A 27,954-nucleotide genomic window follows, 5' to 3' on the forward strand; every position below is an offset into this window, starting at 1 on the left:
AAAAAAAAAAAAAAAAAAAAAAAAAAAAAAAAAAAAAAAAAAAAAAAAAAAAAAAACACAGTAACTCTGAATATGATGTGTGACAAACCAAAAGGGAGTTACAGTTTTTTAACCCTGAATGCCACTGTTTCACCTCCGGCACAGAAGAAAAAAAAAAAAAAGGATGAACTGAGAAAATAAAAGTAAAAGTGGGATGGGGCCTGGTACGGTGGCTCACGCCTGTAATCCCACTACTTTGGGAGGCCAAAGTGGGCAGATCACTTGAGGTCAGGAGTTCGAGACCAGCCTGGCCAACGTGGCAAAACCCCATCTCTACTAAAAATACAAAAAATTAGCCAGGCATGGTGGCACGTGCCTGTAATCCTAGCTACTTGGGAGGCTGAGGCAGGAGAATCACTTGAACCTGGGAGGTGGAGGTTGCAGTAAGCCAAGATGACCCCACCGTACTCCAGCTTGGGAGCCAGAGCGAGACTGTCTCAAAAACAAAAAAAGGAAAAGAAGAAAAAAAGAAGCAGCAGCTAAAGGTGGCCAACAGCAAGGAAAAAAACTTAAACATGAAGTTGACAAAATGTGTTGGAGCTGCTGGAGATATTACTGTGACAAGGTCTACAACCCAATTTCCTATCTGAATCACCTACAGAGGGTTCTGGTGATAGGAACCCACTTCCTCCTTCAATACAACACCTCCAAATGCCAATGAGGCAATATTTTTATAAGTATCTTTATTTTCCCCAAGTCCACCTAGAAATCATCTGTAAAGTCAAAACACAAGGAAATTAACCACTTTTAGCTACCCTGAGGACACCTTTCCACAGGTGACCCTGAAGTTTCCAACCATTTAACCATGAAGGGATACCACATTCCACTTCGGGGCATTACCCTGTTCATCCTCAGAGTTGTTCTCTACCAGTGCCTCAGTTCTTTCCGATTGCTTGAGCTGCCCCAGAGCCAAAGGTGCACTGTTGAAAGCCCAGCTTGGGCTCAGTTCCGGGAAAGAAAGAATTGTTCTAGATGTACATAATGGACTATGGTACAAACCAACTCCTAGAGAGACAACTCCTACAACTTTACATGGCTACACAAACTTAGCACACTTTGAATATGTAGGAACCTGTACATATTCACGGATAATTTATCAACTTCTTTTAGTTTAGTCTCCTCCTTTTCTGTTTCCTCTAAAGACTATTTTTTATAATTCTGAAACCAGACACACTCCATTATGTTACCCACACTGTTGCACTCTCCTGCTCCTCCACCTGAATGCCTGGCTCCTGTTTCTCCACCAGGCCAACTAACTCTTGCCTAATCCTCCTCCAAAACTCAGCTCATCCACTTGGTAAGAAAAGCTTTCCTCATCCCTCTATATGGCTTTTTTTGTTCCATCACCACAGGCATTCTTCCAAAAAGGACATCTGCTCTCATACTTTATTGGTATTTACTTCTCTTGAGAATATGCCATCTCTTATTAATCCTCAGTATTCTCAGACCTTTCTTAACACCTGCCTGCACATGGCAGGTACTGAAAAAGATGTTTGACGAACTAAAAGACTGTTTTCAACACAGATATAAAATAACAAAATACCATCTATCAAAAATTGTATACACATATACACTCTAGCTCTTCATTCTACATTCTCTTATTATTTTTTTATTGTTTATTATGAGCATTTCTTAGCTTGTACTTGGGAAAAGAGACTATTTTACTTTAAATATGTCTTCTAATGACTTAGTACACTGTTAGGCTTGTAAGCTAGTCTTAAAAAATCATAAAAGGGGGAACATGATCACATGGCATGAAATGAACATTTACATGCTATTAGATACATTTTAAAATGTATGTATCTATAGTTAATACCATAGAATACCATATCCAATATGAATAGAAACAGCAAAATTACTTAAAAAAGGAAATCTGTATCAGCTTTAGTGTTTTCAAAGTACTTTTGGATATTACCTCATTTGAGAGTAGGAAAACTGAGGCTCAGAAAATAAGTGACTTGCTAATACTGAGGGTCAAGGTCTTTGGAATTCAAATACCATGTGCTTTTTGCACCATTCCTTTTTCCTTCCATTAAACCAATATCCTCAAAATGCCAGTTAAAAAAAAAATTAAGTGTCTATATGAAACAAAATGAATGTAATAAACAACATAGAACAAAGAAAAAACACAAGCAATACGATTAACGTAATCAGTGCTGAAAATGAATGGAAACAGAAACCAATGACTATGAATCAAGAATAATCTCAGTCCAGTACAGTGAAATCTCAATGAGAGAACTAAGAGGATAGGATTCCTGATCTGACAACTGAAATAATCAGGAATCAGTTAATGTAAGACATCAATTACGGCCGGGCGCGGTGGCTCAAGCCTGTAATCCCAGCACTTTGGGAGGCCGAGACGGGCGGATCACGAGGTCAGGAGATCGAGACCATCCTGGCTAACACAGTGAAACCCCGTCTCTACTAAAATACAAAAAATTAGCCGGGCGAGGTGGCAGGCGCCTGTGGTCCCAGCTACTCGGGAGGCTGAGGCAGGAGAATGGCGTGAACCCGGGAGGCGGAGCTTGCAGTGAGCTGAGATCCGGCCACTGCACTCCAGCCTGGGCGACAGAGCAAGACTCCGTCTCAAAAAAAAAAAAAAAAAAAAAAAAAAAAACATCAATTACTAGGGGGGGGACAGAAAAGCCAAAAAAAAAGTTCAAAAAAAAAAAGATTTGTGTATGTAAAATGAGTTTACCATAGAAGTAAAACTTGAATGGGGCTTTGAAAAACACACGGAGGCAGCCTAGTACAATGTTGAATTGAGACTGGAAAAAGTCTATATTTAAAGCTCAGTTCCACTACCTGAGCAAGTTGCTTAATGACTCTTAAGTTTCAGTTTTTCATCTGCATAGTAAGAATGAATTTCTCTCTCAAGAGTGCCTTGCAACCAGCACAGAGCCTGTATAGAGACTATACAAATGCAGATTCTTTCTTCTACTGCCTTCCCAGGCAGGAAGATGATAATTAGACTCAAGGATATCAACATGCTTCCAAGACCTGTCAGAATATATAGAAGCTGTTCCAAGCCATTAAAGAAAGATCAATACACAGGCCACTCTGTCCCAAGAATCTAAATGAAACTATTTATGTAACTATATTCTAATGAAGGCAAAAAGGAACTGGCTGCATACCTAACAGTAGTTATATGTAAATTAAATATGTAAAAAAAAAAATGAGTTGAAAACTGTGCTTAGTGACTTGGGGAAACATTTTTATTTCATCATCCACATCACTGTTACCTCACCAATCAAAAGAGGTATTAAGGGACCACAACATGATAGTTATTTAACACATTACTACATTTATAAATAAAGGTAGTGTGAAACATAGCCATCACAGATAAAAGTAGGAGTTAACAAGAGGTCTCACTGCAGCCCTTAAAAGTGAATGCTGTGATACAGCCACTCTTATGGGTAATGAAAGGAAACAGTACTATGATAGCTCATGGAGCAAAGATAGCATATGAGCAGGGTTAGTCTTACAAAAGTACTACTAACTGAACACAATTCTTGAAACACTTAAGGTCAAAGTAGAACTTTTAAAAATATTACCAAATATAGGCCGCTTTGGGAAGACAAGGTGGGCGGATCACGAGGTCAGGAGATTGAGACCATCCTAGCTAATATGGTGAAACCCCGTCTCTACTAAAAATACAAAAAATTAGCCAGGCGTGGTGGCGGGTGCCTGTAGTCCCACCTACTCAGCAGGCTGAGGCAGGAGAATGGCGTGAACCCAGAAGGCAGAGCTTGCAGGGAGCCATGATCTCGCCACTGCACTCCAGCCTGGGTGACAGTGAAACTCAAAAAAAAAAAAAATCATCAAATATAAACTATTTACCTTCATGTTACCAAAGGAATATACTCAGGAATACAGAAAGCAATACGACTTGAGAGATCTCCAAAATAATACAACTTGAGAGATCTCCAAAGTCCCAAAAGAAAATACAGACAACCTGAAAATTCTTATTGAATTCTTGACAAGGTATCACAAAACCCAACACACCATTTGAAATAGGTTACCTCAACCAGTAAAGCCTCTAACGGGTTAACTTTAAGTTATATCAGGGCTGCATTATAATAAATTCATGGGGATGGGCTTCAAAATTTTTATAAGATACCTCTAACCATAAACTATATATAATAAATGTGTGTGAACATGTAGAAATGAGAAAATAATACTACCATTAAACAAGGTAGCACTAAAAGTTGATTTAAGTTCAAAAATCAAAGTAGTTTGAGATACTGGACTGGCTATTTTTTTTTAAAAGGGACATTAGAAGAAACTAGAATATCTCTTCTACTAATGCTTTAAAAATATGGTATTTAAATATACAAACACAAAGCCACATCAAAATCTTGTCTAGTATACACTGATAGAATAAATATCATCTACATCAAAGAGATTATGGGAAGATCAGACATCCTTTCAGAAACAGGTGTTGAATACAGGAGAAGAAAAGATCAATACAAAGAATAACTGATATGCTAACAACATCAAAAGGACATGGTTGGACTGTGACCACTTTCAGATATATCCCACAGGAAACAAACAAAATTTCCAGTAATAAGTTATCTCAATGGTACCAAACACTACTAAAGTTTTCATTACAACAAAAAACAAGTAAATGAAAAGACAAAGAAGTACAAAAATATTCCACTAATAAGAGAAGATTTAATAAAACAATATTCTACTCATCCAGGAAGGGAAATTTCATAAAATAATATTTTAATGGTTTATAAAACTCAATATATCTGGAAAAATAATAAAAATATTTGCATTCAATACAATAATCACCAGTTTACTGATAACTTCCACCTATATATTTTCTTAGGTAAAAAATAAAGACTGGTTTGTGTATCTACTATGATAAACCATACAGAATTGATCTAGTCAATTGAATCACATGCATAAGATGCATACAGATGAGACAATCAATTATTGGACTAGCCACTAACATTAAATACAGAATGATAAATTCCAAAAGACAAGAGAAACTAAACAGTGCGAGACTGTGGCAAAATACGCCTCACATAAAAAAAAAAAAAAAAAAAAAAAGATTTCACAGCCAGGCGTGGTGGCTCACACCTGTAATCCCAGCACTGTGGGAGGCCAAGGCAAGCAGATCACTTGAGGTCAGGAGTTTGAGACCAGCCTTACCAACATGGAGAAACCCCATCTCTACTAAAAATACAAAATTAGCTGGGCATAGTGACGCATGCCTGTAATCCCAGCTATTCGGGAAGCTGAGACAGGAGAATTGCTTCAACCCAGGAGGTGGGGGTTGTAGTGAGCCGAGATCACGCCATCGCACTCCAGCCTGGGCAACAAGAGCGAAACTCCATTTCAAAAAAAAAAAGATTTCACTTATTGCAATCTTTAAGCTACTTCTACAAATATCTAATCCATAATTTCAAACCTTCATCAGAATCCCAGTCAACTAGTTATATGTTCAAGAATAATGAATGTCATGTCCATCCACATCAGTATCCAATTTTACCAGACAAAGGGATTCTGGAATGTGTCTTTTTCAACCTCCTTGTTTACAGTACCTGAGAGGTTATCCTGGATGTATCAGGTCCTTAAGGACATTATCAATCAGGTCACTTAGGTATCACTCAGTAAATTATTAGTGTAGTACTAATAAAGCATACTAAATAGTGTCCAAGTAGCCTGAAAGAGTTTATGCTCCCTTCAAAACGTCATTTTGAGGGCTAAGTAAATAAATGAAATTATACTGATAAAGAAGCTGCCACACAGTTTAAAAAAAAAAAGTTTAAATGTAATTATACTGATAAGGAAGCTGTCATTCAGTCTTTTAAAAAAAAAAGATAAAAGTGTCAGCAAATTTACTGGCTTTTTAAAAATGTCCTTGCTTATTCTAACCAAGTAAACACAACCACTTATCAAATATTAAGTTGTGTTACCATGGCTAAGAACAAGGTTAGATATGAGACAATCAGAAAACCTAGAGCATATCTATAGAAAACAAAGCTGTCTTAAGGCCCCCCAAAATTGGCCACTCACTAATAACAAAAAAGAACTACTGTCTAGTTAGTTAAATAAGCGGGAGGGAGGTATACTCTACAACCTTCTGAAATGAATCAACAGTGCTATAAACAAATTAACATTCAGAAGGGAGTACATTTAGATAGTGCAATTGTACAAATGATAGAGTAATAAACTACAAGATTAAATCACTGTACAAAATTCACATAAATACCACCAGCAATATATGCAAGACATCAAAGTTTAAGTTTTAAAGAAAAGTGTAGAATTTAAAAAGGCACTTCATATAAAAATGGAAACAGTACTTCTCTATACACAGTAACTACAAGAAACCATATTGTCTCTGTATACATTGTATATCTAATCAAGAAGTAACATTTTGAAGAAAAAAGATCATTAGATACATCCTTTTTGAGAATAACAGATCATTAAACTTGCAACTATTCCAAGGCCTCCTAGAAAACCTAGAGGTATTTAAACATTAGAGGTTGGCCTACTAGAGAATTTTGTTGCAGGCTCTGAACATGGCAGGCATAATACGAATATTTATTATCTAAGAGTTTCTGATTCTACCGGGGTAATCTCCCTAGACCAAATCCTCACTTTAAGTTTTATAACATTATCATCATTCAAGTATGCCAGCGATTTTAAAATAATAAAAAATAAACACATTAAAGATATTTCTTTTGCACTCAAGAAACTAATCTACAACGAAAAACTCTTCCTGATCTGCATTCTGTCCCCATCCCTATTAAACAGTCAAATCCTTTCAGAACTACTTGGTCACCAATTTGATGATTTCCTAATACCTTTACACTTCGAGGAAAACAGAGTATCTGGAGACACTTGGGCATATCAGTTAGAGTAACTAAGAAAGGATACTTCTACTTATTACTGGGCAACATAAATATCACAAGAGGAAAAGAGAACAGCAACATCATCTTACAAATATTTAAGAATGGAGGAGCTGCGCAACAATGCAAATATAGTCAACACTACCATACGCTTAAAAAATGGTTAAGGTGCTAAGCTTTATGTGCCTCTTTTCTTTTCTTTTTTTTAAACCACAATTTAAAAGGCAAAGGGGAGGGGAAGTATATTAAAGGGAAGTGCCAAAATAGTTTCAGACAAACACATTTTCAGGCATAACTTATTTCGGTTTAGTTTAAGGTTTGAAATAAGGGTATTTCGAAAACCACCAAGTTTAAGACATAGCATCTAATTCAGGGAAGGAAAAGGGGAGAAATGGAAAGTAAAAAGAGTCTGAAGTAGCCTTAGCTAGTTAGGAACACTTATGTGCAGTCACATAAAACATTTCCAAGGTCTCTCAACACTGAGTTCTCCAGTGGCAAGTTCTCTAAGATAAAACTACAGTGCCAGTATCAAGAGCACATGGGATTGCTTGATTGGTGCAATACACATAAGCCACAAAAATGTATGATTTCTTAGGCCTTTGTTTCTGTTCAGGTAATCAATATTCTAGGGTTTAGTTTGAAAGACAGTTTGTAAAGAACACTGGCATGGACCTTTTCCACAGAAGTGGAAATAAAATTTTGTGTAAAATACAGAAAAATAAGGTAAATATTAACTCTTTATATGACTGGGCTAAATCTGCAAAACAATATCCCCTTTATTAAGACTAGTTCAAGTTTAATCTACAAATAGTACAAACATGACCAATACAGTACCCGGAAATTAACTGACAAAATAATTTCTTCCAAGTAGGAAAATTTACACCAACAACCTCTGTAGCACAAATAAGGAAAGGAAGAAAAGTAGATTTTAAAATGGGTGCTGAATATAGTTATGATGGGGGAGGAGGAATGAGCTTCCTATAAACTATTAAAAATCGTGGCACCAGAGAAAATGTCAATTACCACTGTGCAACAACTATGGCAAGAAGCCATATACACCATAAAACAGTGCCATATTCAATTAGTAGTATATCCAAAATGCCTCGACCAAGCGGATGAAAAAACACAGAAGTTACAGAATTAAGTCTGTCAATTAAAAGAAAAACAACTGTTTTTGGCTGCCAAGCAAATAATACTAGGTGATGTATTCAGACCCCTCAAACTTGACATATTTTCCATTCCTGATGTCATGCTGTGAAGATAAGGATCTAAGGGCTGATATACCATACATCCACTACTTTGAGTCTAAAGAGAAGATACTATGGGACATATAACTGAGGTATCTGCTGCCAGTTCCCGTATGGTGAAAAACGATTACTGGGACCAACTGGGAGCAAAAAGATAATCTGTCTCTTACACTAAGAATCTGACTAAATTAAGTAACCAAGTAACCAAGAATGTATCACTGAAGTCTTGATTTCAGCCTTTCAAATTCTTAATGGATATCATGTTCTCTTCACTAAATCCACAGCTATGCTTTAAATCTTAAGGATTCTCAATAAAATCTAGACTGATGGTATCCCTCTTTATTACAATAAGGGGACAAGATTGTCAGGCATGTTTGGAATTCTTGTTCTTAGGAGTTCAGATTTTCATGCCTGGATCGTGTAACATCCTTTATTTCCAGGGCACTGATGTGCGTATCTTTTTTGTATTTAGAGTGTGATGCACTATCAAGCTCAAAAGAATTAAATGTTTAGAAGGTAGGTTGTTTAAGAAGGCCATCTTGGTGAAAGGCCCAGCTTACAGTGAGAGACTACCATGACTCAGTCTTACAACTTGATATGAGAGCTTGATAGGTCAAAGACTATTAGGATTGATGACAACAAAGAACTCTCTCACATGTAGCTTTATGAGTAGTAATGGTATGGTGGCCATCAAAGTCTTGATGAAGATAGTTACTGTGCAATTTCTACAGAGATGTTACAGGTAGAAGTCTTTTTCCAGTTGGTGTCCATAGAAGACCTGTGACATCTAGCCATTCCAAGGGGAAGCAAACTGGATTTGGCAAAATTTGACTTGAATTCCAGTTGACACAAAGCTTCATGGCTGATTCTGAAGTCTCACAGAGCTTGATAGTAGTATGAACTCTTGGTGAGTTGACCATCTTGACATAAAGACATTTTAACAGATGTGTCATTTTGTGAAGATCTGTCAAACTGAAGCCTGAACAAGGAAGCACTGATAACCTAAAAATGAAGGATTTACCTCTGGTCTTAGTAAACAGAGATCTAGTATTAGGTTATTTCTAGATTCAACATATCTGCTAGTCCTCAGTTTACAGATAAGATTTTCCTGAGGAACAAAATCTTTATATTTTTCTTTAATCACAAGAGGATTCAGATTCCTGAGTGGCCCTCCTCCAAACTTATTTTTGGACCAGAAATAAAGGATAAACATTTGTCCAACCCTTTCAAGAAAGTCTCCCCTGCTCACTTGGTCAGTAAGTCATGAGTTTATTTTATACTTCATTTCAAAAGTCTACAATTCAAATGTCAGCTGTGATCATTCCAGACATGCATTCAGTTTTTGAGATGATCTCCTACCTGTAGATCCTATTTGTACGAGGAGGAACAAGTAAAATAGTTAGGATCTTGAATGACTATTCTGCTGAACATAAAACAGGTTACTAATTCTTGTACCCATGGCGTTCTGGAGAGTCTCCCTTCTTTCTATATCTATAGGGGTGGTTTCGAGGTTTGTACCAATCCCCTTTGGAGTATCCTCTATTGTGATAATGTGCTTTCTGATCATGACTATAAAAGTATCGATGCTGATTATAGTATTTGTGATCTTTATAGTCATTTTCTTTTACACTGTTCTCTTCTGCAACAATAGCTTTCACATCTTGTCCAAAAAGGGAAGTACCATCAAAGGGCAAGTGGGAGATCTTCTCCTGGGTTTTCTTAGTAAGAGATGTAAGTCGAAGCCAGGCCTGTCTTCTATAGTCTATGGCCATGGCCATAACTCTGACTACAGAATCCATTATGTCCCTAGTAGTACAAAGTTGCCAAAGGCCTGCATCCATACCATCAGATATTATACATCTTGCTTTTCCACGATCAAACTCTGGGTCATGAACCAGATCTTCCATGTCTTCCCAGAGTTTACGCTGATATTGAGTCATATAGGCCATGTAGCTAGCAGCTCGGGCTGCAATGGAGGCAGCATGGTAAAACCTACAACCCATGACCTCCATTTCTTTTGAGGTAGAATCTAGAGGGGATGTTGTATTTCCTCTTTTGCTGTGTTCTAATGCTTCTACAATGGGGCCTTCAGCTGGTGGGTTTGGTTGGAAAGGAGAGGTGTCCTTGGCCACAGGATATACCCTGTGTCCCATGAAGGAAGAAGGATGGCAATCAGCAGGGTCTTTAAAAACCTCAGTGGTGGCAATTCTCAGAAGAGGATGCAATGGAGGAACCAAACGTTTTTTAGAAGTCACACAATCAGGTTTCCCTTCACATGACTCTGCTTCAGATTGTAATGTAACCCTTTTTATAACACCTCTTTGTTCCATTCTCTTCAAAAGACCTGTGAAACTAGATTGGCTGGGGTCAGATGGCTGCCCTTTGTCATCAGCTGATGGTGATTTGTAATCAGTTTCTTCTTCAACTGTGGATAAATTTTCCTCCTTAGAGGTGGAGATGTCCCAAGGAACTGAGGAGTTCTCACTTGGCCTAGAATGATGAAATCTAAAACAGCTCCTGGACTGCAGATCACGTATCACTCGGGACATTTCAGCTACTTGTGTCTGGAGATAGAGGATGGCATCCCGTCCATGCTGTGAAGCTGAAGAAGAATCTATACGTAAATTCTCTTTGACCTCAGAAGAGGCCAAAGATTCTTGGGGGACCAGAAGTGGAGATGAAGGCAGAGTCTGAAAATTCTGTGATGATTTAAGGGTCTCTGTCTCACAGATCTTAGTATCTGAATTATTTTGATCATTTTTCTGGTTCTCCAATGGGTTCTCAACAGAGGAAGTTTGAGAAACTATCCTTTCTGGACTGCTGGAACAACTCCCAGAGAAGGAGCTGCTATCTCCAATGGGAAGAGGAACACTGCAGCTAGAGCACATTTCTGGGCGATGATTCTCAGAGGATGGCACCTTAGATTCAGGCATTCTCTGGGTTATCCACATGAACAAGAAAACCAAGGAAGAAAAAAAAATGCTTTTAATATGTTAACTTTCAAGTGCAGAGATTCACGTCCAGTAAGTAGAACTCAATTTTTAAATTATTATAATTAACAGTGAAAGATACAATCCACTCAAGGTCAGCAAAAGGAATCAGAGAAGTCAAATCCACAAACTTCGCTACCCCAAAGACCCAATATCAACTATTGGCATTAATCTGAGACTCTGTTTATGAAAAAGTAGAGAGTAAAAACAAGCTCAGATCATGTGGTGCTATCCTGGCCTGCTGTTTGGTCCCGTGTTAGCGTAAGAATAAGTGTTGAGACCACTCATAAGAATAAAAGAAAAAAATATTCCATTCAAGATATGTTAAGTTCTATTCTAGATACGCAAGAAGCTAATGATGGCAAAGAGAACTTAAGGAAAGTTTCACTAAGAAGAAAAAAAAAATCTAAAACTCCCCCATTAGAGTCATTTTAAGCACCTCTGAAAATTCTGTCATTCACTCTCCACGAATAACAAAACTTTCTAGTTGTATAGTCCTACTTTATGGTTTGTAGTATAAGGAGTTATAATTTGTTACCTCATTTCATCCTCACAACAACCCTGTGAGGTAGGTATTATTCTTATTTGATTGAAAACCGGAGGTTAAAAGGTTACTTAATTTATCCAAAGTCACAGAATTTGTAAAGAGTAAAGCTGGGACTCAAACCCAGGTATTCTGATTCCAAGTCCAAGTCTCAATCCCCTATATCACAGAGCAAGAAGTCTGTGGCCACTCTGAACAGTAAGAGTTTTCTAATCCAAGAAGAAAACAGCTCATTAACAGAAGTTTGGGCTAAAGCAAGGACAAATGAAAGGCAAGACTGTTACAAAGGGCTCAACTAGTTCACTTCTCAGAGCAAGGAAAGTATTGGTCCAAGGGTCAAACCTACAACCAGTACATCACAGGTAAGATAAGTAACTCTAAATATGTGGGGCACAGAAAAGGTGAAAGGGATGATGACTGAAGTAATGTATCTCCTATAAACCCTTCCCTCACTTTTCATTCCTAAAAGGATCTCTACATATCCTTTTTTCTAAGAGAAAACAAATTTTCTGTGGTCATGTGGTTCTGGAACAAAAGAATCCTGTTGTATAGGGCACCTGAGAAGAGTATAAGAAAAGAGAAGGGAAAGAGGAATCAATAAGCTTGCAGTTTTTATTCCATTTCCCTTTTATCAGATACCACCTCTAAGGCTTAGAATTTCCCAGAGTCTTATTACCATTTTTTCATATCGTCACTCAAAGTAGAGGAAAAAAACCGGAAGTAGGAGATCTGGGCAAAGAACTCCTTGGACTACCTATTTTAGCCCATTCTAATAGAACTGGCTATTTCTAAATAGTCATCACTGATTTGATAACTCTCTTTAGAGAATATCTCTTAAAAGATACAAGTGAAGAAACACAAATCAAATGTAATGTACTTACATCAGTATGAGAGGTGCTAGGCTCTTCATCATCACTGCTGACCAGATCAATGTATTCAAGAACAGGTCGTAATGGTCCTTCCTATAAACGATCAAGCAAATGTACAAGCCATTAACAGTTATTCAAACCAAATTAGCATTTAAACCTACTAGTTTTTTTGGTTGGGACTGGCAAGAATTACTCTGAAGAGGGAGCTTTGTGGATAGCAGAAAATAACCAGAACAAAAGCAGCAGAGGAAAATATTCAAAATACGTAAATATAAAATGATGACAAGACCTAAAAAGTACCTACACCCCTGTAGAATATTAAGGCCATGTCAATTACTTGGGAAAGGAAAATTAATACAAGAACAGTGCTACAAAGACACAAATATTATAATCCAGTGCTTTACACCTAGAATTGGTATCAAAAGTCTGTTAATACATCCAAGTTCGAAAATGAATTTGACTTATAGCTCAGCTTCATCACCCACCACTGCAGAGTCAAGCGTCAAACCTGAATTATTCTGCCTTCTTTCTTTCCATCCAATCTAATTTCTTCATCAACCAGGCCTTGAATGTCAGGCTTAAAAGCCTAGATTTTATTCAATAGGCAAAAGAAAATTAAAAAATAATAATAAGACAATAACAAGAGAACTGTGCTTCAAGAAGATCAATCACTTAGAGGAGTGTGGAGAGCAGGCAAAGCAAGATAATTAGTACAGGCACACGATAATGCAGAACTAATGGTGGTGATGGCAAGAAGAGTATGGTAGTGGACATACAAGAGAATACAAGTAAAATGGAAAACTAAAAGAGACTGTAATTCCAGCACTTTGGGCGGCCAAGGTGGCGGATCACCTGAGGTTAGAACCACGCCCAGCTAATTTGTGTATTTTTAGTACAGATGCGGCTTTACCATGTTGGCCAAGCTGGAGTTTGAGACCAGCCTGACCAATACGGTAAAACCCCATCTCTACTAAAAATATACAAATTAGCCGGGCATGGTGGTGCATGCCTATAGTCCCAGATACTCAGGAGGCTGAGGCTGGAGAAATCGCTTGAACCTGGGAAGAGGAAGTTGCAGTAAGCCAAGATCATGTCACTGCACTCCAGCCTGGGCAACAGAGCAAGACTGTCTCAATAATAACAATAATAATAATAATAATAAATATATAAAATAAAAATACATTTAAAAGATTATTTAAAAAAAACAAAACAAGGAGTCAGTGATCTCTAAGGTTTTAAGCTCAGGTGTAATGCCATTAGTATAACTTTGGAAAGCAGAAACAGAAAGCTGACATTCCTATGGGCTGAAGTAACAGTAGTACACAGGGTGTATCTAGCAGACAGCTGAAAATGCAGGCCTCTAATCTGGGAAGTATGAACATACCTGGAAATAAAGATTTGAGAGTTGCTCCCCTAGAAGACTATTAAACTCTAGAACTAAACTGAACTATCGTATCGCCTCAATAAAAAGCTATCAGTGTTAAATGTGGCCAGAAACACAGCAACAATAAAATGCCACTGAATGTGGCAACCAGACATTTTTAAAGGTCTTTGAGAAAGCAACTTTCAAGAAAGTAGCAAGCACAGAAGCCAGGCTCTAAAACACTCGAGAATGCAGGAGAAAAGGCCATATTCTTTTGAGAAATCCAGTATGTTGGAAACAAGAGAAAGGAACACAGAAGAAATAATAGCTGAGGAAAGGATTTTGTAGCATGTAGAAACTTGACTGTTGGAGACAGAAGCTGAGATCTAGGTAATGATCTTCTTCCCTAGAATAGGCATCCAGTCTCAAAGACAGCTTCTTTCTCCCCTAGACTATGACTTCCGCTCAACCAAGAAACTGCCATCTTTTGGGTACTAATTCAGATATCATATAAAACAAGAGGGCAAAACTGGGCAGGGATCTGTAACAAAGGAACTGAGATTTTTGCTCAAACTATAAGGCGGAAGTAAAAAATAAAGAGAGAGAGGAACCAATACTCTCCAATATATAGTCAACAGAGCTGAATCATCTATTTTAAAATCTACACCTGATATGAAGAATATAGGCCATGCACGGTGGCTTACACCTGTAATTCCGACACTTTGGGAGCCAGAGGCAAGTGGATGACTTGAGGTCAGGAGTTCAAGACCAGCCTGGTCAACATGGTGAAACCCTGACTTTACTAAAACTAGGAATAGGGCGTTGTGGCAGGCACCTGTAGTCCCAGCTACCCAGGAGACTGAGGCAGATGAATCACTTGAACCCTGAAGGCAGAGGCTGCAGTGAGCTGAGATGGTACTACTGCACTCCAGCCTGGGCAACAGAGCAAGACTCTGTCACAAAAAAAGAAAAAAGAAGACTGAAAATCGTATGTTCGATCCAAGAAGAAAAATTAAAATATGATAGCTTTTCCCATTGATATAATGATCTTACTCTGCTCTCTTTAAGAAATATGCATTAGGAACCTTCATTATAGGCCCACAGAAATAGCAAACCACAAAAGTCCCCCAACCGGCAATCAGAAATACACAGAGGCAGAGTTCCCATGCACAGAAAGTAAAGAGGAAGATGAAAGATGACAGGATGCAAGGTAAAAAGTAAAATGGGCTGGAAAAAAATAAGAAAAACATGGGGGCAGTGGCTTATGCCTGTAATCCCAGCACGTTGGGAGACCAAGGCGGGCAAATCACCTGAGGTCAGGAATTCGAGATCAGCCTGGCCAACATGGTGAAACCCTGTCTTCACTAAAAATACAAAAAATTAGCCAAGCATGGTGGTGGGCGCCTCTAATTCCAGCTACTCAGGAGACTGAGGCAGGAGAATCACTTGAACCCAGGAGGCAGAGGTTGCAGTGAGCCAAGACCGTGCCACTGCACTCCAGCCTGCGTGAAAAGAGCGAAACTCCATCTCAAAAAAAAAAAAAAAAAAAAGAAAGAAAAGAAAAAAGAAAATGATCAAAAACAGAATTTAAAAGTAGCTGCAGGCAGGATGGCTCATGCTTGTCATCTCGGCACTTTGGGAGGCCAAGGAAGGTGGATCACATGAGGCCATGAGTTCGAGACCAACTGGGCCAACATGGCGAAACCCTATCTCTATTAAAAATACAAAAATTAGCTGGGCGTGGTGGTGCACATCTGTAATTCCAGCTACTCAGGAGGCCGAAGAACAAGAATCTCTTTAGTCCAGGATGCAGAAGTTGCAGGGAGCTGAGATCACGCCAGTGCACTCCAGCCTGGGTGACAGAGGGGGACTCTTGTCTCAGAAAAAAAAAAATCTGTAGTAATGTTTAAACGGAAGGAGTAAGGACAGATAAGGTTATCAGAAATTTATTCTTGCAGTGAACCATTAAACCAATATGCAAACATTTTTCAACTACTGAAGAACAACAATTTTATATGATTCACACGAAGAGAAAAGAAAAAAAGGAAAATATGGATAGAAAATCCAGACAGGTGTGGTAGTTCACGCCTATAATCCCAGCACTTTGGGAGGCCAATGAGGGAGGATCACGTGAGTCCAGGAGTTTGACAACATCCTGGACAAAATAGTGAGACCTCATCTCTACAAAAATAAAATAAATTAGCTGGGCACAGTAGTGCGTGCCTGTAGTCCCACGTATTTGGGAGGCTGAGGTGGCAGAATTGCTTGAGCCTAGGAGTTCAAGGCTGCAGTGAGCTATGATTATCCCACTGTACTCCAGCCTGAGCAAGAGTGAGACCCTATCTCTTAAAAAAGAAAAAAAGAAAGAAAAGAAAAAGTATCACAGAAAATCCAAAATTGAGAAAAAGCAGAAGTCATTTAGAATATACATTCAACAAATAATTACTGAGCTTTAAGTGATAGAGTAGAATGAGAAGGGGAATCATGTTGAACATCACTAAAATGGCAAAGAGACTGAGTGGAAAAATAAGGACAGACATGTACCCCAAAGGAAAAGATTACTTATACACAAATAGTGTACACTAGCTAATTTTCACAGTGGATATGGAAAAACTTCCATGATAATGGGCTTACAGAAGTAAAACATTTAGTTCTCCATTTATTTACTAAGAGTCAGTAACATTTATTGAGCCCTGTACCATGCCTTGTGCAAAGCTTCTCATGTACTTTTCACTTGATCCCCAAATTACTTTACAAGGTGAGATATTGAATTATCACTACTATCCCATTTAACAGATGGGAAAACTGAGTGAGGTACACTTGGTTCTCTAAACACAACTGGCTGTATAGTCACTATAACTGTCAGGTGGTTCAAAACATAAATACTATTTTTAAAACAATGTTTATTAACCTAAGCTTCTGAAATAACACGTTTTCTTCCTTCAGTAAGAGAAAATGGACCACCTCTATTACCCCATCTCTGAATACTTTGTAATACTGACCAAAAATAAACTACCAATTTCTCAAAAGAAGTTATATTTATAATAAAAACATCAAGAAAAAAAATTTGCTATAATATTTATAATTACTACTTATATCTTCAACTATAACTGCATATGGTCCTGTAATTACAAGGTATTTTTATTAGCATTTGTTCTATCCATCAACTAGTAAACCATCATTCTCATGCCCTATTGCACCACTAACAAAAAATAAAGGATTCTAAGGTGGGCATGGTGGAGTGCACCTGTAGTCTTAGCTACTCGGGAGGCTGGGGCGAGAGGGTTGCTTGAACCCACGAGTTTGAGACTGCAGTAAGCTAGGATCATACCACTGCACTCCAGCCTGGGCAAGAGACCCTGACTCTGAAATAGAAATAAAAAATTAAATAAAAATAAAATTTAAAAATTAAAGAATTCTATTCCCAATACCACACAATTTAGGGGCAGAAGCACATGTAGAAGCATGGCCAAACAGTTTAGGGAAACAGTTAAACTAATATTCTAAGTTTTAAAATATGTTTCATGAAATAAAAAGCTTTCATTCCTATTATCAGAAAACTGATTCTCTAGGCCAAAGCACCAATTTCCTACTAATTGGAAAGAGATGTCAATATACCAAAATATGGTCTACTAAAAAGGTAGTTGACTACAACCAAAGTTTTCTCTAAAACAAAGAATATGGATACGAGCATAAATCTAAAACCCTAAATAATTCATCATTTTTTCCCCCCATATAGAGAAGCTAGGGACACAGGTTACTCGTGCAGTCCTGACAGGCAACATTTCAAACAGTTTCCAATTGTGCCTATTTTATAGTTCAAATTTAATCCAACATTCAAGATCTATACTACCTGGCCCATGCCGCCTCCTCCCACTTTAAAAAAACAAAAAATCTTCCAGAACTACACATAATCCTCTCTGCTTTCCCATTCTGATGCTTTTCCTTGTTTCTTCTACTCAAAATGCCCTTTTAAACACATGTAAATACTAACTACTACTTATTACTACCACTAACTACTACGATGATAAACTGCAAGTCTAATGTCCTTTTTTAACAGCCCTATGTACTTTCTGTAAAAGAACTTTCTACTACCTCTAAGGACTATTTACATACTTCTCACCTCCTATCTCGTCATTCATACTAAAATACTGATCTTTAAGGGTAGGATGTATTTCAAATTAATCTTTGTAGCTCTAAGGAACTTAACTCACGGCTTTGCATATTATGAGCTTCAACACTATTTTTATTTACATCACAGCCCCAAGACAACCAGCCAAATAATCCTATTTTCTGCCTGACTCCTGTCTACTGTAGCTAAAGTATTAATACTTGACCCATGTGGTAGTGAAGCTATTTAGGAAATTATATCCTGATTTCACTGACTATTTTGAAAGTTCCAATGATTGTACGCTATATCAATAATCTTGGCTGAAACCTGAATCTCTTGTTATTGTTTTGTTAGCAAGATTACGATAGGTTCCCTCAGCAGTTTGTATACCTTTATATCTAGAATAGCACTGTGAACTATCACATCATCAGCTATTAGTTTTTTAGAAGTAAATCACATAAAAAATCTGCAATTTCAAAGAAAGATATAAAAATAGTACTTGAATAAAGGATCATATTACTAAGCAGAAATAAGAACAACAGACCTAAATGAGAAGTTTTTGTTATGGCAGCATTCTGTTTCTTGGTTTAGGCGCTGTTTACACACATGTATTGGCTTTGCAAAAATTCATCCAACAAGTATACTTATGAATTGTGCACTTTTATGTTTATTTCAATAAAATTTAAATGCGATGGCTCATTTTTGCACCTCCCCTCCGTATCTATATCACTCCTTTCCTTCAGCTGGGTTTAGTTTCAGATTCTGTATTCTACAAATCACAGAGTAACTGCTGTGCCACCAAGTGGACTAAAAGTGGAAAAATCAGATTAGCAAGAGCTATGAAATCCAAACCTTAAAAATGAAGTGACATCACAATACTCACTTTTATCTGAAGAACTCAAACTTTTCATCTTTACTGAATAAGCATTACTGGCTGGAGGAGTCACATATAGGATTGGATTCCAGAGAAAAGTAAATATTCTGTCTCCGAACATATTTTGAAATATAATTAAGCTATTATTGTCATTTAAGTGGTGCCACTTAAATGTAAAGTGAAACATTTTAATAGGCTTCTTCTTAGTATCGTAATTGCACTTAAAACATATAATTCACTTCTCCATGTGGAGCTGTGAAACCTCTGAACGTTTATTTGGGAATAAGAGTAAGAAGTTGTATCACGTTGGATATTCAATGATTGTACATTCTTTATTCTTGATGCAAAGATGGAAGTGATCCTCTACATCTAACAGAAAATTTAAATTAAAAGACACCTTTAAACCAAAGCTGAACTCAAGCCTATATTAACTAGTCACAAGCTACACTGTAATTCATTACACAAAACATTTTTCAAATATTAAGAGATTCTACTTGTGTTTCTCCAAGGGCCACAGTTCATAAAGAAGTATGTCATTCCTAGTATTATTCTACTAAACACCATGAGAAAAACACTCGGTTCACAAATATACCAAGATTCAGGAAGAACCTGAAATATCTGTCCTCAAGAGCCATGGAATCCTGTTACTAAACATATTTCAGCCCATGGTGAAGGAAAGGGCAGAATACAATTCAACCCCATCCTCTACTCCAAATCCGTAGAAATTCAAAATGAAAAGGAGAGAGCACAATATACACTGGTAAAGGGAAAGAAATTCAATAAAACAATCTTGTGAAGGACTCCTAAACAAATCTATTAAAATACCATACAAAAATGAATTACCAAAACAGCCCTAATGCTGGGGAACAAACTGTTTAATAACCAGTTTTACAGGGTTTCCCAGCATCCACCACAAATGCACATCAGACACTTAACAAAATATTCTACAGCTTGAATACCAAACTGCAACTAACTATGGCATTCCAAAAGAAGAGTTTGGGACACAACTATTTTCTGCCCAGCTAGCTGAGATACTTTACGCAAAGCCTTTCTAAAACTCCAATAACTATGGATGAAAATCACCCCAAAATACATCATAAAACACTCCCTTCTGCTTTGGAAACCAATGCTGTACAAAGTGTGCTCAGAAATCCACATGTCCCTGCACTTGTCTGAAAATGACAATTCCCAGGCCCCGCCTTGAAATTCTGATTCGGTAGGTCTGCAGTGGGGCCCAGGAATCTGACTGTCTATACTTTACTAAGGCTTGAAAACGACTGTCTGTCCCAAAGGGAAGAAACTCAGAAAAATAGAGTATGTTCCCAGTGATGCAGGATTCTTCATTATGAGCATCAACTGTACTATGCTGTAACATGATGATCTCAGAGGTTAGCGAAATCTTCAAGCTATTTGCCTTCATGTTAGAAGCACCATAACGCTAAGATTCTGGGCTCTCGCAACCCTTCCTGTTTTCTACGACCTTGCTCATCATTAGCAGCTCCTTCCTCCGTGTCGCCTTTAGAAGTTACTCTTGCTCCATTTCAAAACAGCGTCTTAGAGACCAGCGTTTTATCTTAAGTCTAAATGAAAGGCAGGGGGTGAGATTAAGTGTACAGCACGTTCTTTAGGCCATGCTCTTTGTGATGGCTACGGGGGTGGCTCAGACAGCTCTTTTGGTAAAGTTCCCAATCCTGTGCCATGCTCCACAGTGTCTAGTATGTATCAGACACTCATAAACATTAAATGACCAGGTGAGGTAAAATTACATAAGGGCCTACCATAGTCTTTTACTCTGGGAAAAACCCAATCATCAGTTGCTACTTACACTGACAAACTGAATGTCGTCTTCATTTTCATCCGTTGTTGACTCAGATGCCTCAGGGCCAGCTGGAGGGACAGATTCTATTATCTATAAAAACAAGCCAAAACATGCTTATCTGTTCAGCCGCATTCTTGTAGGAAGAGAGCGTTTCCGAAAGGAACAATTAAAAACAAAGAGCTTTTGAGGAAAACGAACTGAGCACAATTTCACGCAAACCCGACCAGGAACAGAACTCGAGCAGTCGGCTCTTGCCACAGCATGTGCGGAGCTGCAAGGACCCAACGCTGAAAACGCAATACCAGCCTCTCAGAATCCCCCTTATCTACTGCAGAAGGAGGACTCTCGGAATTCCCCTTATCTACTCCAGAAGAAGCAATGCAAGCTCAACACCGAAGGGCAATCCTGCCTTAAAACGTCGCTCCCACTGGCCCAGCCGGGGCCACAACGAACGCCGGGCCCCGTGCGGGGGGACGAGCGGCCATTGTTGCTGCGGGTTCCTCGCTCAGACACGCACCAGGCCTCAGAGCTGGGCTCGGCCCAAGACGCTGAAGAGGTATCGCCCAGAGGCTGCGATGGAGAACCAGGCCTCAGACCGCAGAAAACATAAACCCTTCGCGGTTCGCCTCTGAGAACGCCAGGGCCCTCACTCGACTACTCACCTCCGACCCCGGGTCTCCCATGTCTCCGACGGCCGTGCTGACAGCACCAATGCTCCTGCTGACCCTGCCGCCGCCGCCACCGCAGCCGCCACGACTCCCCTTCCCGCCCTGCACCGCCTCGCGCTACCGGGACCCGCCCCTGCGTGAGCGCCGACGCCACCGACGGAAAGAGACGCAAAACCGCTTCAAAAGAGGAGCGGCCCTTACTGGCCCGCTATCCCCTCGGAACCGCTTTCTCTCACTCTCGGGCTTCCTTCCCCGCGCCGCACAGGATGCTGGGAATTGTAGGTCGGGTCGACCCCGAGACGCTCCTCGCCGGGGTGGAAAGGAGAGGAAAAGAACCCCGAGGTTAGGCGCATGCGTTGCGCCTAGGAGACTCCAGCTGCAATTGGGCGAAGCCAGGGAGCTGGGTCCTGTGAGATAGCGAAGCGCTGGGAAGATGTGGGAGGATGCGAGGGAGGGTTTGAGTTGGTATTTGTTTGGTTTTGGTATGGTTGTGAAGCGCAGCGCATTGATTTTTCTTTTTTAGCCCTTAAGGTGGGTGGTGGGAACGGATTTCTCTTTTTTTCATTTTTAAATTTATGTATTTACTCATTTTTGAGCAGAGGGGCTATGTGGAGGTTTAGCTGAATTCTAAGGTCAGGAAAGAATCTGAAGTGTCCTTACATTACACACCTCTTCCCTAGCGTCAGTCTCCGAGGCCCTGCCAGTATTAATACACCTGAGGAAGAAAATAGGGATGGGAAGTCCAGGGCCCAATAGGAAAGGGAACCGAGGTCTACCTAGCTGTCACTAAACCCTAGCCAGTGATTTTGAAAATTCTCAGATATACTCAGAGAATGTGAGAGATCTATTTTATCGACTGCTGTAAGGTTGACCGTTTAACCTATTGTGTGTTCACACTCATAAACAAGTCTATAAAATAGATCTTTTATATTCAACTATGCATTTAATCTTTTCTCAGGTAATACTTTACCAAAATTTAAAAGGCTTTTAAAAAAACACACCAATCTTTGTCAATAAAGTTTATGAAAAGAATTAAGTGAATATTATTTTAGGCCAGGCGGGTCCTCACATTCTGGGAGGCCGAGGCGGGCGGTTTACTTAAACCCAAGAGTTCGAGACCAGCCTGAGCAACATGGGGGAACCTCATCTCTACAAAAAAAATACAAAAATTAGCTAGGCGTAGTGGTCCTCGAGCTACTCATGAGGTTTAGGTAGGAGGATCGCTTGAGGCCGGGAGATTGAGATCCAGGCTGCAGGGAGCTGAATTCATGTCACTGTACTGCAGCCTGGGTGACAGAGCGAGACACTGTCTCAAAAAAAAAAAAGAACAAATTATTTAGCATCTTAGATTCCTGTTTTTGTTTGTATGCAAAACTACCATCTAATTGTCTAAGCCTGTAGTAATTATTGTTTACTATTTGACATTTCCTGCATTTCCACCAAGTGCTTTATGACTTTAGTTACTTTCTACCTAGTAAGCTTGAGACTCGTGGAGGCCAGTTGAGAATGACAGACCTGCATGGGGAGTTCTTCAAAAGCTGTATGTAAATTAAATATTTTTAAAACGTTAATGTGTAGGCAAAACTTGTATTTAAAACATCTTCCTAGTGGGCTGGTGATAGTTTCCTCTAATATTTAATTGGTTGAGGCAGGAGTTAATGGGTAAAATTCTTGGAATACAAATAAGCAGTATGTGGTTAGACCCAAAAACTTCTCATGGCATACCATACAACTCAGTAACTGTAGTTGCAGGGATTATCCTGATACATCACAGGTTTGTTTATAACAGCAAAAAACTGGAAAACATCTAAATGTCTAATAATTGGGGAATGTAATGTTTAAATTGTGGTATGTACACTATCAAGATAACATTAGTGTTTTATCTCCACTGAAAATGTGTACCTAACATTTCTCAAAGCATATTTTTCAAAAATTCAAGAAATATATAGGATAATTAGAACCATGTTGTATTTGTTCTTCCACTGCTATAAAGAACTACCTGAAACTGGGAAATTTATAAAAGAAAGAGGTTTAATTGGCTCACAGTTCCACAGGCTGTACAGGAAGCATGGATGGGGAGGTCTTGGGAAAGTTAAAATTGTGGCAGAAAGTGAAGAGGAAAGAGGAAGCTCTTCACATGGCCAGAGGAGAAAGAAAGCAAAGCAGGGAGGTGCTACACACTTTTAAACAACCAGATCTCATAGACAACTCACTCACTATCAGAGAACAGCAAGGGGGAAATCCACCCTCATGATCCAATCACCCCCCACCAACCCCCTCCCCCAACATTGGGGATTACAATTCCACATGAGATTTGGGTGAGGACACAAGTCCAAACCATATCACATGTCAAGCCATCAAGAAAAGCATCCCTGAAAGAGGAAACCTACTTAAATAGGAATAGTAATTTATTTTTTTTCTGGGCAGCTGGACTATGTGTTTACAAGAAAATCCAGGCTGGGGGTGGTGGTTCACACTTATAATCCCAACACTTTGGGAGGCAGCAGGATTGCTTGAGCCCAGTGGTTTAAGACCAGCCTAGGTAACATAATTGGACCCTGTCTCTGCAAAAAAATTTTAAATTAGCCAGGTGTGGTGGTACATGCCTGTGGTCCCAGCTGCTCAGGAGGCTGGAGTGGGAGGATCGCTTAAGCCCAAGAGGTCAAGGCTTCAGTGAACCTTAATCTCACCATTGCACGGCAACCTGGGTAACAGAGCAAGACCCTGTCTCAAAAAAAGAAAATAAAAAGAAAATCCTAGGCCGGGCGCGGTGGCTCACACCTCTATTCCCAGCACTTTGGGAGGCCGAGGGCAGGCTGATCACGAGGTCAGGAGATCGAGACCATCCTGGCTAACACGATGCAACCCCGTCTCTATTAAAAATACAAAAAATCAGCCAGGCGTGGTGGGCACCTGTAGTCCCAGCTTCTTGGGAGGCTGAGGCAGGAGAATGGCGTGAACCTGGGAGGCGGAGGTTGCAGTGAGCTGAGACCATGCCACTGCACTCCAGTCTGGGTGACAGAGCGAGACTCTGCCTCAAAAAAAAAGAAAAAAAGATGTGGAACTGGAATACTCTTAATAATTTCTGATGAAGTAGGAAATAGATTTGTAGGCATTTTAAAATATTCTCCAGGAAAGAAAATGGCTCTTAGCAACCTGGTGTCATAGATATTGCCTGGGAGTTATGGGAGCAAAATAAAGAGCATATGATTCTGAAAAGTATAAAGGACTAACCCATAAGAAAAGCAGGCTCTTGGAACACAGGACAAAAGAGGGTGGCTCATTTCTGTCATTGGTTCATAAGCACAAGCTGCTTGACCCATTTAGAGCGAGCTATCATAATTGGCTTAGAATATGGACATTCTCCCTTTCAAGCAAAATGCATTTGCCTTATGAGTAAACTGATGACAGTAGTTTTGGTGTTATTACTAAACATTGTGAGTAATTTGCTACATATCCTATTTTCTTTCTAGAAAGATTTGGAGGATCACAGTTCAGTTCAGTGTATTTGGATCATATTATTAGTATTATTCCATGTCAGGCCACTGAACAAAACTACTGAGGGTTCAACTTGTGGTGGTTAACAAGGGGTTTGAAAACACCATAGACAACCAAAATATTAGAACCAGATTGTATTCATTAAACAAATTGTCTGTAGTGCAGTAGGTAGGTATAATTGTAACAATCTTATTAGAAGGTTATATTGTCTAACCTCTTTTACAATAATCTACATGTTAAAATCATTGTCAAAATTGATTTCTTTAAGAGCAACTGAGGAGGAATTTAAGACAGGTATAACTAACATTTGTTACTTCCTACAAGCTAAAGGAGAGTGAAAATTCTAAGCAGAAGCAAGACATCTCGGTATGATTTCACACCTATAGAAAATTGGAAGAATAATATTTGTTTTACCATATTCTCTGTCTAAGACATATGTTTACATATTATTTTTTCTGAAACATTGGCAAGTAGGTTTCATGTATTGTGCCTCCTTATCCCTTAAAATTTCAGCATATATTTCCTAAGAACCAGGATTTTCTTTGACATTAATAGTACTATTAATCAAAATCTGGAAGTTAACATTGATAAAATACTTTTTTTTTTTTTTTTTTGAGATGGAGTCTTGCACTGTCGCCCAGGCTAGAGTGTAGTGGCGTGATCTCGGTTCACTGCAACCTCTGCCTCCCAGGTTCAAGCAGTTTTCCTGCTTCAGCCCCCCGAGTAGCTAGGATTACAGGCACCCACCACCACTCCCACCTAATCTGTTGTATTTTTAGTAGAGATGGGGTTTCACTATATTGGCCAGGCTGGTCTTGAACTCCTGACCTCATGATCCGCCCACCTCGGACTCCCAAAGTGCTGGCATTACAGCCACCGTGCCTGGCCACGATAAAATACTTTTTAAAAAATCTACAGTCCTTATCACATTTTGTCAATTGTGCAAATTCAATATCCAGTCCAGGATCACATAATGCATTCAGATGTTATTTCCCTTTATTCTTTAATTTAGAATCATTTTTCAGCCATTGTCTTTATTATATTGATGTTTTTGAAGAACCAAGGTCACTTATTTTATCATATGTTCCTTAATTTTGGTTTGTCAGATGTTTCCTCATGATTAGATGTAGGTTAGACCAAACAAAATACTATCAGTGACATTATAAATGTTTTTGATTATTACATGTAGAGGCACATGATGGCTATCTGTCCCTCATTGAGGATATTAATTATAGCCAGCTGGTCAAGGTGTCATCTAGTATGACCACTATGTAGTTGCTATTTTTCCCCTTACAACTAGTAAGCAATCTGTGAGGATATACTTTCAGGGCATGCAAACATCATCTTCCTCATGAAACTTTTCCCTTTAATATATCATTTTCTGATGATTTTTGCCTGTATCAGTTTTTACTATGATGGTTGCAAGTGGTAATTGTCCAATACTACTGTTTTCTCAATGATTTCAATTGGCATTTTCTGTAAGAAAGTCTTACCTTCTCCATTTTAAAATTTATTAAATATGAATTCATTAATTTCCTTTTAACTTTTATTACATCATTTGACAGCATTTTTACAGAGAGTGCAGATATACAGGATAACATCAATAGCCTTCATTGCACATACCTAGTAATCATTTTGCAGATATCAATGGTTCGAAATATCAGAGATAATTAACAACTTTTCTTGTGGGTCCAATTTTTCCACCATGAGACCTATAATACTTGTTTTAGATGTAGTTTTGCCATGCTGTATATTTATGTTCTGATTCTTTTCTTTTTCTTAAAAGAAGTTTCTTTTTGTGATAATTTTAAATTCATATGCAGTTATAAGAAATAATAGTACTTCTGGCCGGGCATGGTGGCTCACACCTGTAATCCCAGCACTTTGGAGGCTGAGGTGGGCAGATCACTTGAGGCCAGGAGTTAGAGACCAGCCTGGCTAACATGATGAAACCCTATCTGTACTAAAAATACAAAAAATTAGCTGGGCATGGTGGCACCCGCCTGTAATCCCAGCTACTCAGGAGGCTGAGACAGGAGAAACGCTTGAACCCAGGAGGTGGAGGTTGCAGTGAGCGGAGATCATGCCACTGCAGTCCAGCCTGGGCGACACAGCATGACTGTGTCTCCAAAAAGAAAGAAAGAATAGTACTTCTGGCTTGACAATATGAGGAGCTCCACTGGCCTGCTCTCATGTGAAACTGATAAAAAAAAAAAACATTTTAAAAAATCACTTAAAGCCTATGGAAATAGTCCTAAGGGCCAACAGCAAATGAAGAAACATATATCAAAGAAAATCTGAAAATTCTGTAAGAAAGGAAAGCGTCTGTGGTATATAAACCAAGACCACTTGCTCCCACCCCCTTCCCAGATCAGCAAGACAGACTTCACTCCAGACTGCTATAATCAAGAACACAGGCTCCCTCTCCACCTTATCCCCCTTCCTCAGCTTCCACTTGGAGGGCCCTCTTCGTGTAAAGAGCAAGACATCACTGTTTCTCATCCTGTCCTCAGCTACCTTTTGCTGAAGCTAAGCACTGGGCTAGTGCAGTTGAGAGGTAGTAGCTCTCCTCTTCCACTGGGACAGATGCTCTACCTTGAACTCATCACATTGAGAATACTGGGCCTCTTAGCACCCTTGCTCAGTCTGGAAAGGTGATGGTTCCGTGCCTTACCAGGAGAAGCAATACAAGATGACCTCAGTCTGCTGCTCTCAATCCTCTAACAAGTGAAAGAGATCAAATGAAAAAAAGGCAGAAATGAAGTCCACAGGCAAGCAGCCCGGGCGGCGCCCTGACAGCCCGGGCGGCGCCCTCAGCCTAGTTAAAGATCGACCCCGGACCTAACCGATTAGGTTAATTAGGTTATCTATAGACTCCGGACATTGTAAGGACAAACGTTGTGAAAGTCTCTGTCCTGCTCTAATTACCGGTGTCTGCCACATATCTTAGTCCTGGACCCAGTACAAACACAATCCCCTATTTTGTCCCAACTTCCTGAGCCCAACACAAACACATCCCCCCACACATCTCAGAAACACCACCTAGAGAGCCCCTGATAAGATCACAAC

General features: G+C 39.2%; 1 protein-coding gene across 3 annotated transcripts in view; it reads right to left on the reverse strand.

The window, feature by feature from the left end:
- ZNF451 (zinc finger protein 451) overlaps positions 1-21,807 on the reverse strand; it is an 83,421-nt gene extending 61,614 nt beyond the window's left edge. The window contains exons 1-4 of one of the 3 annotated variants that reach the window (XM_017868257.1): positions 21,382-21,516; positions 20,726-20,809; positions 12,565-12,645; positions 7,661-11,085 (exon numbers count right to left, since the gene is read on the reverse strand). In XM_017868257.1, coding sequence (XP_017723746.1) covers positions 9,592-11,085; positions 12,565-12,645; positions 20,726-20,809; positions 21,382-21,402 — 1,680 coding nt within the window. In that variant the 5' untranslated portion in view covers positions 21,403-21,516 and the 3' untranslated portion in view covers positions 7,661-9,591. Of the gene's footprint in view, positions 1-7,660; positions 11,086-12,564; positions 12,646-20,725; positions 20,810-21,381 lie in introns of those variants that run through there. The other 2 variants (XM_017868250.1, XM_017868248.1) reach the window with 2 other exon arrangements.
- Between the last annotated feature and the right edge of the window lie 6,147 nt (positions 21,808-27,954).

This window comes from Rhinopithecus bieti, unplaced genomic scaffold (assembly GCF_001698545.2).
Source record: "Rhinopithecus bieti isolate Rb0 unplaced genomic scaffold, ASM169854v2 scaffold_841, whole genome shotgun sequence".
Classification (NCBI taxonomy): domain Eukaryota; kingdom Metazoa; phylum Chordata; class Mammalia; order Primates; family Cercopithecidae; genus Rhinopithecus; species Rhinopithecus bieti.